This window comes from Bos mutus, chromosome 25 (genome assembly GCF_027580195.1).
Source record: "Bos mutus isolate GX-2022 chromosome 25, NWIPB_WYAK_1.1, whole genome shotgun sequence".
Classification (NCBI taxonomy): Eukaryota; Metazoa; Chordata; class Mammalia; order Artiodactyla; family Bovidae; genus Bos; species Bos mutus.
The window spans coordinates 40,643,621-40,661,188 of NC_091641.1; the positions used below are offsets into that span (position 1 = coordinate 40,643,621).

The 17,568-nt window shown below is 58.4% G+C and overlaps 2 protein-coding genes across 2 annotated transcripts; one reads left to right on the forward strand and one right to left on the reverse strand.

Annotated features, from left to right (window-relative positions):
- Window positions 1-7,777: 7,777 nt before the first annotated feature.
- Window positions 7,778-11,564, forward strand: IGFALS (insulin like growth factor binding protein acid labile subunit). The gene is made up of 2 exons (XM_070362097.1): window positions 7,778-8,611; window positions 9,589-11,564. The coding sequence occupies exons 1-2, from the start codon at window positions 8,596-8,598 to the stop codon at window positions 11,406-11,408; spliced, it is 1,836 nt and encodes a 611-aa protein (XP_070218198.1). The 5' UTR covers window positions 7,778-8,595; the 3' UTR covers window positions 11,409-11,564.
- Window positions 11,565-12,254: 690 nt separating this feature from the next.
- NUBP2 (NUBP iron-sulfur cluster assembly factor 2, cytosolic) lies at window positions 12,255-17,511 on the reverse strand. The gene is made up of 7 exons (XM_005886818.3): window positions 17,432-17,511; window positions 14,590-14,708; window positions 14,287-14,485; window positions 13,516-13,670; window positions 13,286-13,396; window positions 13,113-13,182; window positions 12,255-12,814 (listed from the first exon to the last, which is right to left on the reverse strand). The coding sequence occupies exons 1-7, from the start codon at window positions 17,496-17,498 to the stop codon at window positions 12,669-12,671; spliced, it is 867 nt and encodes a 288-aa protein (XP_005886880.2). The 5' UTR covers window positions 17,499-17,511; the 3' UTR covers window positions 12,255-12,668.
- Between the last annotated feature and the right edge of the window lie 57 nt (window positions 17,512-17,568).

Below are 17,568 nucleotides of genomic sequence, written 5' to 3' on the forward strand. Positions count from 1 at the left end.
CATATTTTATGATTTCTTTGTTTCTGTGTTTGCAGTCTTCTAGTTTGATGCTGGTCTCACCGTCTGGTGTCTGTTAAAGGAATTCTTGATGTTGTCGAATGTATATTTTTTCCTTCATGAAAAATGGTTTTGTGTTTAGCAGCCTGTTTAGCAACTCTTTCCCACCTCTGATGCCGCCCTGTAATCTGACCCAGTGGCTTCCGGTTTGTGGTTCTTGTTGCCGAGCTGTTTGTGCTGGTGTCTGAGGGATTGACGCCTCACGTCCCAGCCCCTCTGCACCACCCGCCGCCCTAGCGAGCCGGCACCCAAGGGTCCAGCCTGCTCTGCGGCCCTCCATCCCGTCCATCTGTCTGTCCGTCTGTCTGTCTGTTTGCTGACGCTGCCTCACAGTCCCCATACGGTTCTTCAACCCCAAGATTGCGGCCCAGCCTCATCCGTCAGGAGAGTCCTGGCTCTTTGCTCTTCTGTGTAAAGACCAGGGTGTTCGTTGTCCGGCATCTGGGATGGCGTAATGTCGACTCACTAGGCTGGGAAGAAGTGACTTTTTGTGATCTGAAGTGTTTCCAATTATGAGGACGCTGCTCATCCATCCGTGTGGGCCTCTAGAGCCGTGCGTGCTGTGCGCAGGGCACAGGTCAAGTCTGACATGTCTCCAGCGTGTGGGGCGTCCTAATGCCAGGAGCTGGGCCATCATGCAGGAGTTGGGTGGAGAGGCTGGGGCCGGGCGTGAGGGGTGGGTCGAGCAGGGCGGGCCGGCTGTGTTGCCGGGGGATCCCCGGGCCCTAGAGGGCCGGCAGGAGGGCTGGGGGCTGCTGGCGCGTCTGCCCGGCCCAGCACGCGCTCCTCAGGCCAGGCAGCTTCCAGCGCCCAGTCACATGCTCCCGGGCGAGGCCCCGCTTCCTTGGCACGTTCTCTTCTCTGGGTCTAGAGATGAGAAGGGAGCCTGGAAGCCACCTCACTGCTGGGGGAGTCTGTAGAGAAGGAGACGCTAGTCTGAGCCTGGTGCATTCTGTTGTGGGAATTTTAAAAACAGTGATCCTGTTTTTTAATGGTGAGAAGAGCTGTTGCCTCCAGCTGCTTTTGGTAGCTTACTTCCTTTCCTACATTTTCAAATCCGGCCTGTTGTGTTCTCTCGTCTCTGCTGTGGCATTTGTCTTCCCTGCTCCTTCAAAGCAGAGCCCGTTGCTGTCTGTCCTCTGGCTTTGGGGTCCTGCTTCCTAGCTCCTCAGGGGTCTCTGATTCTTCCTCCTGAGAAAAAAAGGACAGGCTTTCCTGGACCACCCACTTCTAGGGACATTGGTTCTTAGTTGGGGCAGCAGAGAGTCCTGGGGAAGAACTGGATCTTAGATATGGGAGTGAGCCTGGCCTGGGTGCTGTGGATCCAGAAAGGAAGGCTGATTCTACAGCCATGCTGCCCCCAGAGTACATGCGCCTGTCCCACGCTGCCCCCAGGGTAGGTGCGCCTGTCCCATGCTTTCCCAGAGTACGGGCACCTATCCCACGCTGCCCCCAGGGTACGCATATCTGTTTTTCTCTGGCTCTTGCAGCTCAGAGTCATCTTATTCTTGGTCAGCATATTTTCTTAAGCCAGAATCTTGACTTCTTAAGGTCCCAATAATCTCTCTCTCTTTTCTCTGATTTCTGTTCTAATCTTCTATTGAAGAAATGAGTATGTCATGTCTACTTTAAATGGGCAAAACTGAAAGGGAAAATGGGTAGTTTAGCAATAATGGAGATTCTTTAATAGTCCAGTTGATAACAGGACGCTATCACTCAATCAAACCTACTTACAGAACATTCCTCCAACATTTCCAGGTGCTCATGGAACATTGTCCAGGACAAATGATATCTTCAACCCACAGATCACAATGAATTCTAAAGAACATACTTTGTATAATTCCAAACTCCGTTACATTAGATAGCTACAACACAGTGAAGTCTGGAAAAACCCAGATGTTTGGAAGTTAACACATCGAACTACTGTGTGCATCAACCAGAAGGGAAATGAACACAAAATGTGTGGGATGCAGCTAAGCAGTGTAACAGAAGAAGGCCTCAAAAAACCCGGGCTCCTGCCTTAAAACACAAAAGGAGAGAAAACAAAACCCAAAGGAAGCGGAAATAATGATTAGCAAGGAGTCAGTGCAACAGAAAACAGTGGTTTTTCGCTGACCAACAAAATATTTACACACGAATTACCAAAATGATGATTTTTGAAAAGGGGCACATCCTATCAATCCCAAAGAAATGACCAGAACTTGCAAAGGAATGCTAGGGGAGCGGTGCCAACAAATTAGATGAAATGGACACATTCCTTCAGTTGATTCAACAGAAGTCTTAAGGCTTCATGCAAAAGAAAGCTCAGGGCCATATGGCTTCACCAGTGCATTCCGCTAGTAATGCTAATAATCACTCACAAACTCTTCCAGAAAACACAGGAGGGAACACTTCCCAATTCACTCTACAAGGCCGTTATCCCAATACCCAACAAAACCAGAGATCAATGTCCCTCGTGAACACAGGTGTAAAGTCTTTAAAACGTTAGCAATCCGAATACAGTGACATTCCACAGCACAGACAGGTGGGATTTATAACCGGAACACAAGGTTGACTGAACATCTAAAATAATAATAAACCACGGACATAGAACAAAGGACAAAATCATCTCAATGGATGCGGGAAACTGTGACAAAATCCCATACCCGTTTGTGGTTTAAAAAAAAAAGTCAACAAACCTGGAATCGAAGGGAGCCTCTTGGAATTGATAAAGGACATCTGTTTAATCTCCAAATGCTGCTGTATCAAGCCATGACAACTCAGTTGTTTGAAGTGGCACAGATATATCACCTGCCAACTGAGAGGTCGGAAGTCTGTCAAGAGTCTCACTGGACTGTCAGCAGAGCTGCTTCCCTCTGCTCCAAAGGGAGAATCTGTTTTCTTGCCCTTCCCTGCTGTGCGAGGCACCTGAGTCCCTAGCTCCTGACCCCCCTCCTCCATCTTCAGAGGTGAGCAGCTGGGGGCCAAGTCCTCTCATGGCCTGGAATTATAGTGGGGCCACCTGGAAATCCATGTTCGTTTCACCGTCTCCAGGTCAGTTGATCAGCAGCCTCAGTTCCGCTCTGCCACGTGACCCGACATATTCGTGATTCCAGGGATAAGGACACGTGCAACGGTGGCTGGCAGCGTTATTCTGCCTGCGACACTGTGGATCAGAGACGTAAGCCAGCGTCGTAATTCATGGTTAGTGATGGAATGCTTCTCACTGAAGTCAGGAACACAGCAAGGATCTCTGCTCTTGCCACAGAAGGCAGTGCACACACTGAAAAGGAGGAAACGAGAATGTCCTTATTCACAGATGGTGTGATATTACATAGGGCTTCCCCGGTGGCTCAGCTGGTAAAGAATCCACCTGCACTGAGGGAGACCTGGGTTCGATCCCTGGGTTGGGAAGATCCCCTGGAGAAGGGAATGGCTACCCGCTCCAGTATTCTGGCCTGCAATAGTCTGTATAGTCCATGAGGTTGCAAACAGTTGGACACGACTGAGCAATGGCTTATCCTAGAGAATCCAGCTACACACACCTGGGACTAATTAGGAAGGTCCTGGGAAACACGATCACCAAGAGAAACCTGCTGTGTTTGTACATACTGAAAACAGTCTGGAAAGGAAATTGAAAGAGCTGCACTCAGGGACTTCCCTGGTGGTCCAGTGGCTAAGACGACACGCTCCCGATTCAGGCCCAGGTCTGATCCCTGGGCAAGGAAATGGCTCACACGCTGCAATGAAAGATCCTGCACGTCGCTACTAAAGACCTCAGACACTACAGCTGAGGCCCGGCACAGCCACATACATACATACATGTATGTACATTTAAAGAAGGAAAAAACCGGCTCCATTCATATAGCATCAAAACTCATAAAGTACTTAGAAATTATCAAAAGTAGTACAAGATTTATATACTGCAAACTATCAGAAAAAAAAAAAAAACTGCTAAGAGAAAGAAAATGTAAGTAAATAGATTCTATATTCCTTAAAGATTTTTGTGATCTTGGGTTAGGCAAAGAGTTTAGACACCACATCAAAATCATAAGCCATGAAAGAAAAAAACTGATACACTGGAATTCATTAAAATAAACTGTCTTACTTCAAAACACAACAGCAAAAAAAAGTGGCAAGCCACAAACATAAAAATATCTGCAAATGTTATCCTTGACAATCCATAAAGTCCTATCTATAATGTTCAGCGTAACAACTCAGTGAGGAGACAGTTAAAAAATGGATGAAAGTCTTGAATAGACACTGTGCTAAAGAAGATACAAGAATGCCAATAAACACATGAAAAGGTGCCCAGTATCAATCGTCAGAGAAACACAGAAGGGCTCAAAACCAAAAGAGAACAAAGCCGACTGTACCAAATAGCGGTGAGGATGTGGGACCAGACTCTCACAGTCTGTAGAATTACGCAGTCGTTTTGGAAAACATTTTTTAAAAACAAAATACTATGTGAACCAGTAACTCCACTGCTAAGAATCTACCCAACAGGAGTGAAACCTGTGTCCACACAAAGGCTCACGGCAACGTTATACATAATAACCCCAGAGACACCAACCAGATGTCTATCATCTGATGTATGAGTAAACAGACATTATTCAGTCACAAGGAGGAATGAAGTTCCGATGCCCGCTTTGTGGACGAACCCTGAAAGCGTGCTCGGCGAGACAGGCGAGTCACAAAGGGCGCCTGCTGTGCGGGGCGCTCTAACACCGCAGCGCCTGCACAGTGGCACACGCTTGCTGAGAGTCTCCGAGTTGTACTGTGTGCTGACGGGTGGATTTCATGGTGTGAGAATTGTGTATCAGTAAAGCTGTTTTATTTAACTGATATGCAGAGTACATCAGGAGAAACACTGGGCTGGAGGAAGCATAAGCTGGAATCAAGATTGCCGGGAGAAATATGAAGAACCTCAGATATGCAGATGACACCACCCTTATGGCAGAAAGTGAAGAGGAACTAAAAACCCTCTTGATGAAAGTGAAAGAGGAGAGTAAAAAAGTTGGCTTAAAGCTCAACATTCAGAATACGAAGATCATGGCATCTGGTCCCATCACTTCATGGCAAATAGATGGGGAAACAGTGGCTAGTGTCAGACTTTATTTTTTTGGGCTCCAAAATTACTGCAGATGGTGATTGCAGCCATGAAATTAAAAGACACTTACTCCTTGGAAGGAAAGTTATGACCAACCTAGATAGCATATTGAAAAGCAGAAAGATTGTTTTGCCAACAAAGGTCCATCTAGTCAAGGCTATGGTTTTTCCAGTGGTCATGTATGGATGTGAGAGTTGGACTGTGAAGAAAGCTGAGCGCTGAAGAATTGACGCTTTTGAACTGTGGTGTTGGAGAAGACTCTTGAGAGTCCCTTGGACTGCAAGGAGATCCAACCAGTCCATCCTAAAGGAGATCAGTCATGGGTGTTCATTGGAAGGACTGATGCTGAAGCTGAAACTCCAGTACTTTGGCCACCTCACGCGAAGAGTTGACTCATTGGAAAAGATCCTGATGCTGGGAGAGATTGAGGGCAGGAGGAAAAGGGAATGACAGAGGATGAGATGGCTGGATGGCATCACCGACTCGATGGACATGAGTTTGGGTGGACTCTGGGAGTTGGTGATGGACAGGGGGCCTGGTGTGCTGTGAGTCATGGGGTTGCAAAGAGTCGGACACAACTGAGGGACTGAACTGAACTGAAAGCTGTTTTAGGAAAAAAAAAAAACTGTTGGTAAAGGCATCAGAGTTGATACTTTATTACATTATCCCAACATACTTCTAGAAAAACATTTCAGCCTAGACAAAATGAAATGGAGGAAAAAGGGTAACACTTAATAACAGTATCAAAAGTAACAACCATCAATAGGAAAAAATTTTTTTTAATATATGCAAGATCATAACACAGAAATCTACACAAATACCAGGGAGAGAAACTGAAGAAGACCCAACTGTGCCCCGTCCACACTGGAAGGGGAGACTCAAACTGCCCCAGGTCAAAAATGGACAGGCAGTTGTGCACACGCGACAGGCTGCCCCCCGTGGACAAGGAGGAGGCCGGAAGCCCCTGCACACGGAGAGGGGTCTGCTCTGCCTGCAGAGTTCCGTGGGAGCCCAGATAGGGCCCGGCTACCTGGACCTGACCACAGCAAGCTGGAGCCCGAGAGGGAGGAAGAAGGGAAAGCCACTGCCGAAATCCACCAGGAAGAATGAAGCTCAAACGGCAGCTCACTCTTAGGAAGCAAGAGAGAGGGGAGGCCCCGAGACCATCTCAGAGAAAGGGCAGTGATGGGTCCCCCAGGTCTTTTAAGGGAATACGCTCAAGTCCACTGGCAGAACGGGACGTGACACCGCAAGGAGCTTGATACGTACATCAGCCTAGATTAAAAAGCTTTTCTCCCCACAGTTTTTCCATTTAAGGAGCATCTTATGAGGCCACATGAAGATTAGAACTCTCACCAGAATGACAATGAAGAGAATGGAGAGGCAGATCAGGGTGCCAAAGACAGGCCTACTGGCCACACACGACAAGGGGCTGCATCCAGAACACAGTTTAAAACAAGTCGCACTGACAGCACCCAGATAATTCAGCAAGAGACTAAAACGCACTTTACAGGAGGCGACAACCCTCTGGGCAGTGAGCCTCTCTGAAGCGTTGCCTGCCATCACTGGCGACTGAAGAAACGCGGGACAGCGACAGCCACTGCTTACCCGCCTTTGGGCTGAGTAGACAGGGTGGGGTGCTAGTGAGGCCCCCCTGGCCCCGGGCGGGGGGTTGTTACCTGCCAGGATGACACACCCTGGGCCCGGCAGGTCCACTCAGGACATAGAAACGCGCAGGGCCCCTCAGGGCCGCAGCCCCAAGGCAGGAGGCGGGGAGGGGTCTACAACGTGGTGCCTTGTCCATGAAGACCGGAAACCAGGCTCCTCAGGGGCCCTTGGGGTCAAGTGGGAAGAGGCCAGGGCAGTAGTCGTCCTGGGTCAGGACAGGCCACCCCGGGGAGCAGGGACAGAATTAGCCCCAGGCTTCTCCCAACTCAGCGGGCTGACCACCAGCTACTGCAAGACTTGGGCAAGGCTAACCCGGCTGCCGCAGTCCCAACAAGGGTTCCCCAACACACACACACGCTCCCCAGGGATTTACAGGAAGTCCCAACCCAGGCCTGTGGGTGTCAGGCGACAGGCGCCGGCTGCTTGCCGGCTGGGAGCTTTTCGGTGCAGAGGCCCCAGGGCCTGACTCCTGCTGAGTCTGCACTTTCTACTGTGTAAATGCGTGTTTGCCCTGTAAACTTCTGGGTGTGGACTTTCTCCCTGCAGATCTATAATTTCTCAGAAGAGAAGCTGAGAGATGACCTGGAAAAAAGTCAAAGCTCGATAAAGGGAGGAAGACAAAGCCAGTCCTTGAGTCATGGCATGATCTGGGGAGGGGCCACGAGGCACGGGGTCTCTGGGCCCGGGGGCTCCTGCCTCACCCCCAGCCCTCCTCCTCGGCCTCACCGGGAGGCCTCCACAAGCCTAGCCTTATCCACGCATGGTTCCGCCTTTTTCAAGCCCTGATGACACAGGCCCTCCACCCCAGGGGGAGCAGAGGAAGAAGGGGTAGGCGGGCGCCGCAGCCACGGGCAGGGTCCTGGTGAAGGGGAGGGGCGGCTGGAGGCCAGCCCAGGGACGCAGCTGGGTCTGGAGGAGCCGCACCCTGCCTCCCACGTCTGACCCGGGGCTGACCTCAGGCCAGACACTGGCCCCGCCCGGCCTGCACAGTGTGGGGTGGCCGTGCCCCACGGGTACCCCAGAGGGCAGGAAGGGCCGCTACTGCGGGGGCTGGTCTCACGGCCCCAGGATGTGGCCCCCGAGGCCAGGCTACCCCCACTCTCCTCCCTGGAGAACAGGGCCGGGAAAGCAAACAGAGCTGCCAGGACCCGGCCAAGCATTCCTAGAAGAGGCTGGGGGTGGGGCACGGCCAGACAGCAGCTGACCCTGAGGTCACGGGAGAAGCGGAGGCTGGGCCAGGCCTGGGAGCTGACCGAGGACCCCACCCAGGTGGGGAGGAACAGGCGGGGCGTGGTCAGCATTCGGGGGACTGGCAGGCCCAGCTTAACTCCCACACAGCCATCGGCTGGGCAGGGAGCCCCCAGGAGCCCCGAAGGGCCCCCACCCCCAAGCAGGGGGCGGCTGAACACTAGCCCCTCACAGGCTGCTCCAAGGGAGACCCCCGCCCAGCACTGCCTTCAGCCCCAGCTCATGGCCAGCCCTGCAGGGGGATGGGGGCGGGGGAGCCAGGATGATGGGGATGGGCCTGCGGGCCTCAGAGCTGCACCCACCCTCCTTGCCCCTGAGGGCACGGTGGGCAGACGCTGCCCCCAGCCCGTCCCCTGTGCCACCTGCCCCACGCCCCGCTCTCAGAGCCGCCGCTGGCGCCCGGCAGGAGGGGGTTAACGGCGCTGGGGCCAGCAGCTGGGCTGGCCGGCAACACGGGTGCTGCCCCGCGGAGGGGAAATCCAGAGGGCAGGAGCAGCGGCCCAGCAGACGCCCGCTCCCGCTCGGCACGAGGGATGGCCCCAAGCAGAGGTGAGGCTCCCGCAGTCCTGCCACTCGCGCAGGGGTGGCCAGCCCATGCCCCAAGCCCACTATGGTAGGGGCTGCCCCCGGGAGGGCTTCGCTCTGGGAGCCCCCGGGGGAAGCGTGGCCACTTGTCTGGGGGGTCCGCCCACCTCCTCTCCCACCCTGGACCCAGGAGGGGGTGCGGGGGATGCAGGGCCCCGCACCACCCCAGGGCCCCGCCCAGGCCCCCCAACTCCTCAGAGGCCAGGCCAGTGCCACCCGGTCCCCTTGCGGAGCCTCACCCACCCCAGCTGCCGTGCCCACCCTGAGACCCGGAGCACTCAGGACAGGGAGGGGGCCCGCTGCGGGGGACAAGCCCAGTGCCCAGTGGAACTTTGGGGGGCCTTGAGGGGAAGCCTGGCATCCTTTGTCCAGTGATAGAACCAGTTTCCAGTGGTCAAAGGCCTGGGGCCCCATCGGCCCTCGAGGCTGGCACCCTCCTCCTCTCCCCATGCTGGCTCTGGGCTGAGTCCCTGGTACGTGCCACACACATACCAGGGAGGGAGGTGCCCCTGATTGGGGGGTCTGACTGGGGCAGTGGGCATCCAGCTCAGTGTCCAGGCCCTCAGGACAGCAAGCGCTTGCCCACCCAGGCCTGCTCCAGAAGGTTCTGTCGCTCACGCCTTCCTCCAGGCCTGCCTGGCAGCCTAGGCTGGCTCGAGTGTCCACCTTGGGGATGAGAGTGACACACGGCCTAGTGGCCAGGTCCCTGGTCCCCAGTTCCCTCTGGTCCTGCACAGTGGAAAGGGCAGCCGGTCTTGACCCGGAGGACGTCCCAGTCCTGCCCGTTGACGTGGGGCCCGCCTCTCTTGCCCACACCTTCCGCTCTGGTCAGCAGGGCCTTCTCTTAACGGGTGCGTGTCGTGGTCCTGGGGTGCAGCTGAGGCCTGGAAGGTCCCGTGTCTTGCTCCGACCTGAGTCCCCGTCCTGGGCCCCTCCCCAAGCCCCTCTCCCCGCAGGAGTCCCGGCCCTGGTGGTGCTGCTGGTCTCCTGGGCAGCGCTGGGTCCCCACGGCCTGGAGGGAGTGGAGCCCGTGGCGCCAGCAGACCCTGAGGGCCTGCAGTGCCCGGCTGTCTGCTCCTGTGGCCACGACGACTTCACGGACGAGCTCAGCGTCTTCTGCAGCTCCCGGAACCTCACGCGGCTGCCCGGGGGCCTCCCGCCCGGCACCAGGGCGCTCTGGCTGGACGGGAACAACTTCTCCTCCATCCCTGCGGCTGCCTTCCGGAACCTCTCGGGCCTGGGCTTCCTCAACCTGCAGGGCAGCGGGCTGGCCAGCCTGGAGCCGCAGGCGCTGCTGGGCCTGCGCAGCCTGTGCCACCTGCACCTGGAGCACAATCGTCTGCACGCGCTGGCGGCGCACACCTTCCTGCACACACCCGGCCTGGCCTCGCTCGGCCTCAGCAACAACCTGCTCAGCCGCCTGGACGAGGGCCTCTTCCGGGGCCTGGTGCACCTCTGGGACCTCAACCTGGGCTGGAACAGCCTGACTGTGCTGCCCGACACCGCGTTCCAGGGCCTGGCCGGCCTGCGGGAGCTGGTCCTGGCAGGTAACAAGCTGGCCTACCTGCAGCCTGCGCTCTTCTGTGGCCTGGGCGAGCTGCGAGAGCTGGATCTGAGCCGGAACACCCTGCGCAGCGTCAAGGCCAATGTCTTCGTCAAGCTGCCCAAGCTCCAGAAACTCTACCTGGACCACAACCTCGTGGCCGCCGTGGCCCCGGGTGCCTTCCTGGGCATGAAGGCACTGCGCTGGCTGGACCTGTCGCACAACCGCGTGGGCAGCCTCCTGGAGGACAGCTTCCCGGGGCTGCTGGGGCTGCATGTCCTGCGCCTCTCACACAATGCGCTTGCTGGCCTGCGGCCCCGCACCTTCAAGGACCTGCACTTCCTGGAGGAGCTGCAGCTCGGCCACAACCGTCTGCGGCAGCTGCCCGAGGAGGCCTTCGCGGGCCTGGGCCAGCTGGAGGTGCTGGCCCTCAACAACAACCAGCTGCAGGAGCTCAGGCCCGGCGGCTTCCTGGGCCTGCTCAACCTGGCTGTGCTCAACCTCTCCAGCAACTGTCTGCGTGACCTCCCGGAGCGGGCCTTCCAGGGCCTGGCCAAGCTGCACAGCCTGCACCTGGAGGGCGGCTGCCTGGCCCGCCTGGGCCCGCTTGCCTTCGCGGGCCTGTCGGGGCTGCGCCGGCTCTTCCTCAAGGGCAACAGCATCGCAGACGTGGACGAGCGCAGCCTGGGGGGCCTGGCTGAGCTGCTCGAGCTGGACCTGACTGCCAACCAGCTCACGCACCTGCCCGGCCGGCTCTTCCAGGACCTCGGCCGCCTAGAGTACCTCCTCCTCGCCCGCAACCGGCTGTCTGCGCTGCCGGTGGACGCCCTGGGGCCCCTGCAGCGCACCTTCTGGCTGGACGTCTCCCACAACCGCCTGGAGGCGCTGCCTGCGGCAGCGCTCGCACCACTCAGCCGCCTGCGCTTCCTCAGCCTCCGAAACAACTCGCTGAGGACCTTCGCACCGCAGCCCCCTGGCCTGGAGCGCCTGTGGCTCGAGGGCAACCCCTGGGACTGCGGCTGCGCGCTGGGCGCCCTGCGGGCCTTCGCCCTGCAGCAGCCAGCCTCCGTGCCCCGCTTTGTGCAGGCCCTGGCAGAGGGTGACGACGACCGCCAGCCGCCCGTGCTGGCCTACAACAACATCACCTGCGCCAGCCCGCCCAGCCTGGCGGGCCTCGACCTGCGCGACGTTGGCGAGGCCCACTTTGCCCACTGCTGACCCAAGGCTGCCCCGGCGTCCTGACGGGCCCTCGCGACCCCGGGGGGACACAGTTCGGGACCTGCGAGCCCCAGCCTGCTCCCTGAGAGCCTGTTCATGAGGGTCAGGGACACGGCCTCCCTAGCTGTCATCAATTAAAGCAACCAAATAAACGGGGCCACGTGTGAGGGCAGGGCTACAGCTCAGTGCGGGTGGGGTGCTAGCCAGCGCCCCTTTGGCTGCCGCGGCCCCATGGCCTGCCCTGCGCCCAGCCTCCCTTCTCATCTGTGAATCCCCAGGTCACCCCTCTGGGAGTGGTGGGCCTTCACTCGGGTCCTCCGGGAGCCTCACGTGTCAGCCCCTCACCAGCAGCGTCCTCAGAGGCAGCTTGGTCCTGGGAAAAGGGGGGTGGAGGGGGTGCGACCATCCCTCTCTGAGTCCCTGTGCTCCCAGCCAGACCCCTCACCCCCAAAGGAAGCCCCCCAGGGCGTACTCGTCACCACCCCCCCCCATGGAAGCGGGGGCCCAGGGCTGGCCCCCTGGCCTGGACACACCCCTGGCAGAGCACCGAGACTCTTCCCCGGGAGAGTGGCATGCAGGCCGCCGTTCCACCGCCCAGGATGCATCCCAGCTTCCCCAGGACCCACGCAGGGAAGAGGCCCGGGGCTCCGCTCCACACTCGCCTCTCCTGCCCGTCAGCCTGGCCCCCGGCCTGGGGCAGGCCCTCGGCTGTCTCTGGGCCAAGCCTGGCCACTCACACAGCAGGACTGCTGGCCAGTTCCTGGGACTCGGGGGTGGACACTGTCTGCATAGGACATGGTGACACGGGGTCCGGGCGGAATGCTCTAGAAAGGTCAGACATGTAAACACGGCTGTGTGATGCGTTTATTTCAGCTCCTCTGAGTTACAAGTTTGACCCCTGCCTGGGTGTCACCTCCTTCACTGGGATTCCGGGCCAGCGGGCCAGGCAAGATTCCAGACGCACCAGCTCTGTGGTGCATGAACAACGTGAAGACTTGGCTGTCGGGAGCAGCAGTCTGTCTGGGCCACAGGGGTACCAAGCTGTGCCAGCAGGGAGGGCAGGCCACGGCGCAGGGACCCCATGCCATCCCTGGGTGACTGGGCAGAGCCACTCACTGTCGGTGGCTCAGCCGAGATGCTGCCGAAGCTCCGCAAATGTCCAGGGTGGGCCCCGTGGGGAGAGGGGCACACGGGGCCTGGCTGGGCCCCTGCTCCAGACCTCCAGCCCCACAGCGCACAGGAGCGCTCAGCCCGCTTCAGTCAGGAGAGCCCTGCAGGCGTCTCGCTGAGAATCTTCTGGGCGATGGAGGAGAGCGCGGGGAAGGCGGGGCTGTCGGGGAAGTCCTGGATGAAGTCCCGGCCGTCCTCCAGGCTCCGCGTGAGCTCGGGGTCCAGGGGCACCGAGCCTGGGTGGGGGTGGAGAGTGGGCGGTGAGGGCCAGGCTGGGAGGCCCAGTCCACCCCCTCAGCCCAGGAGCCCACGGGCAGCACTGCCGAGGCCCCGCTGGACCCATTCCCGGGCTCAACCTCCCCAGGACGCCCAGCAGCCACCCAGCAGGCCCTGCCGCCTCCCGGGTGCTCCTGCAGAAGAAAGCACAGGGCGCCTGTGGCTGGCAGCTCTCACGGGGCGGGGAGTCGGCGGGGTGGGAGGAAGCCCCCTCTCCCCGGGGGGGGCAGGGCCCTGTGGCAGCCCCAGCCCACTCACCCAGGAAGGGGACGCCGGCATGTCTCGCCAGCTCCTCGCCGCCTCCCTTGGAGAAGACGTTGGTGCACTCCTGGGACACAGACACGGGGTCCACCTCCATCCTCTCTGCTCGCAGGGGGCGGGCGGGGTGGGGGGGAGCTGGCCGCCCATGCCCGCAATCGCCCAGGACTCACCGAGCAGTGGGGGCAGACAAAGCCGCTCATGTTCTCCACGAGCCCAATCACCCGCAGCCCCACCTTCCTGCAGAAGGTCAGCTCCCGCCTCACGTCCCCCACGGACACCGCCTGGAGACCGGGAAAGGGGCCGTGGCAGCAGGTGGGTACCCCGAAAACAGCCAAGATGGGTGAGGAGGACAGGGCAGAGCGTCTGCCCCGGGGCAAAGGCGCCCATGTGGGAACAGTACCTGGGGCGTGGTGACCACGAGGGCCCCCAGGGGGCTGTGGGGGCGCAGGGCGTCCACCACGGCCATGTGCTCATCAGAGGTCCCCGGGGGCGTGTCCACAAGCAGGTAGTCCAGCTGCCCCCAGGCCACATCGGACACAAACTGCTTTATCAGCGCTGCGGAGACCCAGGGAGGCTCAGGGTTGGGGGTAGCAGGCGGGCAGGCAGGGTCTCACTGGGCCCACGCTCCCCCCAGGGCAGGGTGACCTTTGGGCCCAGGCCCACCTGCATTCGGAGAGCTGTGTGTGCCACTGTGCGCCAGGAGCAGGGAGAGACCCTTCCCCAGCACCCCCAGGACTTCTGCTCAGGCCCTAGCTTCGATGGCTGGAGCGGGGATCCTCCAAGGGCAGATGTCTGTGCCCCAGAGAGATGGCCTGTGGGGAACGCCAGGCAGGCATGGCCTGGGAGCAGCCCCCACCCCGGGCCTGCTCCCACACCTGGCAGCCCCGCACTGGCCCTCGGAGGGAGCCGAACCCTGTCTGCTGAGGCAGAGGCACCAGAGCCTGCCCAGGTGCCCCACAGGGCGCCTTCCTGCCCGGGGAGGACCAGGCAGCTGAAGGCCTCATGGCTGCGGCTCACGCTCTCGCTCCCCAGGCCAACTGTCTGCGTACTTGCAGGCTTGACGGGTCAGGGTTGGGGGGAGCGTCTTGGAAGTGAAGACCGGCAACAGTCTTTCCCCCAGCGCCCGAGGTGGTGGGGCGGGTGGGGAGCAAGCAACCTGGCGTGGCATTACCGTTCTTCTTGGGGCCTCTCCACACCACAGCCTCGTCCGGCTGCTCCAGCAGGAAGCCCACAGACATGAGGGAGATGCTCTGCTCCCGGTCCACGAAGACAGGCACCCAGCCACTGTCGCCCTGGTGCACGGCCCTGCCCTGCGCCCGGAGCATGCGGGGGATGCTGGGGCCGCACAGGTCCACGTCCAGGATCCCCACCTGCAAGAGGGCGTCCAGGCGGCTTGTGAGGGCCTCTGACCAGGCGCTGCCCTGTGTGCCTACCCGAGAGAGCGGGGGCTCGCGAGGAGACAGGAGGCACTCACCTTTTTGCCCGCGTGGCGCAGGGCCAGTGCCAGCTCCGTGGAGATGGTGCTCTTCCCGACGCCCCCCTTTCCTGAGAGGACGAGGACGATGTGCCGGACGCCGGCCAGGTTTCCAGGCTCTGGTCGGAAAGACAGAGGGGAGGAGGGCCGGGTGTCTCCTTCGTACCTTCCTTCCGCTGCCCACTCACCATGGTCACCAGGCACTTCCTACACTCATGTCCTGAGAGGGCCGTCCTGAGACCTACCCCATCACCACACATGCAAATGTGGCCACGTGAGAGGGATTCCAGCAGACCCCAGACCCAAACCACTGCTTCCTCAGAAACGGTTGTCCCCGCTCGATCTGGAGCAGGGCTGCTGCGGCTAGAAATGCTGCAAACCCTCTGCTCTGCAGTGTGCACACGTGAGTGCATGCACACCTTGCATGCACGAGGCCAGTTCCAGCCAAAACCTCCCAGTGGCTCCAAGGGATGAGGGTGGAGACCAACGTGCTGCCGGCCCCTGTGCCAGCACCTCCAGGTCTGACCCCAGGGGGGCAGTGCCCTCCTCTGGGGGCAGAAGCGGCCCTCCTAGCAGCCCCGGCCTCCGGCTCAGGAGGCACCCACACCGTGTGAGGGCAGAGGAGTCAGGTCACTCGGATGGCTCAGTTTCGCCTTAAGAAACCCTGGGTACCCCCAGGGCGCCATAGTGCCAGTGCCAGACCCCAGGCAGACTCTGCCCCAGCTCCTGTTCCTCCCAGTGAGCCTGAAATGCCACCCTGAACACACGACTCCCACCCCTGCTACCCCACAGAGGCGCCATCTGTGTACAAACAACCCTCAGCCCCTGCAGAGAGCCCTGAGGACCTCACCACGGAGAGTCCTGCCTGGCCTGCAGCCAGCTGCTCACTCCCGCAGCCTCCCTGCACCCCGGCTCCCCAGGAAGGGCTCAGTGTGAGGTGAGTGAACACTGTCTCCCTCCTGACCCATCTCTCATGGACAGGTTCAAAGGCCGCTGCCACCAAAGGGTCCCTAGAAGGAACTCAGGGTGCACCTGGCCTCTCCACAGGCCCCGGGCGTAAGGCGGTGCAGTGCCTGTCCTGGGTCTCCGTCTGGAGATCCTGTACGGTGACAAGGAAAGGGCACCATCCCCCAGCCGCGGGTCACTGCCAACAAACACAAGCCTCGGCCACCTGCCTCAGGCTACCGTGATGACTTAAAAGGCTATTACTTAAACTGCTTTAATACCAGAAAGTAGTGGGGAGGGGGGGACTTCCCTGGTGGCTCAGTGGTGAAGAATCCTCCTGCCAATGCAGGAGACACTGGTTCGATCCCTGCTGTGGGAAGATCTCACATGCCACAGAGCAGCTAAGCTTGCCTGGGATTCTCCAGGCAAGAACACTGGAGTGGGTTGCCGTTTCCTTCTCCAGTGCATGAAAGTGAAAGTGAAGTTCCTCAGCCATGTCAGACCTTCAGCGACCCCACGGACTGCAGCCTTCCAGGCTCCTCCATCCATGGGATTTTCCAGGCAAGAGTACTGGAGCGGGCGCCATTGCCTTAAGTAAACTCAAAGGCTTATAAATGATGACAAATCAAATGCATACTACTACAGGGGACAGGCTGCCCGGAAGGGGCAAAGGAAAGCAGTGTCTCCCCACAGAGGAAGTGAAGGATCCCACGTGTGGATGAGAGGACCAACCAATCAAGCCTTAAGTCCAACCAAATCAAGATTACCTACCTGATACACTGGACAAGGATGGGAGTCTTTGTATGTAAAGAATCTCTCCAATAGGATACAAGCACCTGACAACAGAAGCTGCCTCTGGGCACAGGGAGGTTTACTGCATAGCCCGTGAGGCTTCTCGAATTTCTGTGTGCATTTGCCTCTTCGTTAAAATAAGTATTCATCATCAACCCCGAAACCATTCCCCTCACCTTGCAGCAAGTGTGCCCTTACCATAACAAGCTTCTTCTGATTTTTCTATCCAGTGTTATGTTTATAATCTGATGGATGAATCCAGCGTTGTAAACACTTTGTGCTCAAGATATCAGACCCGAAGTCTTTTAGAAAATAATGTGGCTAAGGTCCATCTAGTCAAGGCTATGGTTTTTCCAGTGGTCATGTATGGATGTGAGAGTTGGACTGTGAAGAAAACTGAGTGCCGTAGAATTGATGCTTTGGAACTGTGGTGTTGGAGAAGACTCTTTCGAGTCCCTTGGACTGCAAGGAGAGCCAACCAGTTCATCCTAAAGGAGATCAGTCCTGGGTGTTTATTGGAAGGACTGATGCTGAACCTGAAACTCAGCTTTAGCCACCTCACGTAAAGTGTTGACTCGCTGGAAAAGACCCTGATGCTGGGAGGGATTGGGGGCAGGAGGAGAAGGGGACGACAGAGGATGAGATGGCTGGATGGCATCACCGACTCGATGGACATGAGTTTGGGTAAACTCCGGGAGTGGGTGATGGACAAGGAGGCCTGGCGTGCTGGGATTCATGGGGTCGCAAAGAGTCGGACATAACTGAGCGACTTAACTGAATCTGTGCGAATCCGGCTGTGCCCAAGGTATACATTGGGTTCCATGCAGATTTTATTAAAAAAAAAAAAAAGGCTTAGGAAATCAGAATAAAACTTCTACAAAAAACAGAATGTGACGTTCAGGTTTCTCCTTCTTAGAGCGCCTTATTCAAGTAAGACTTCCTTCTAAGCGCCGTAATGACACGTGCGCGCACCTCTGAGAACTTTATACCGCAAATAAGGTGGTGTGCTGAAACCCGGAGCCGCGACTAGCAGCTGCGGGTCTGCCCTTTCCTTCTCGCCTCGGCGCCCGCCGACCCGCAACGCCCCGCGGCCACGCACACTCACCCGCAGCAGCTTCCATCCTCCCCTGCTCGCCCCGCGTCCTCCCCCTCGCAGCCCGCCTCCCTCCCATCTGAGTGAAGCGCCTTCGGGCCAATGGGCAACGCGAACCCGCCTCGGCTCTTTTTGATAGGCCCACGCGC

Coding starts and splice junctions, on each gene's coding strand:
- NUBP2 (XM_005886818.3), bottom strand. CDS start 17,498: ATGGGAGGGAGGCGGGCTGCGAGGGGGAGGACGCGGGGCGAGCAGGGG. Junction 14,486..14,589: donor TGCGCCACGCGGGCAAAAAG/GTGAGTGCCTCC, acceptor GCCCTCTTGCAG/GTGGGGATCCTGGACGTGGA. Junction 13,671..14,286: donor GAGAGGCCCCAAGAAGAACG/GTAATGCCACGC, acceptor GGGTCTCCGCAG/CGCTGATAAAGCAGTTTGTG.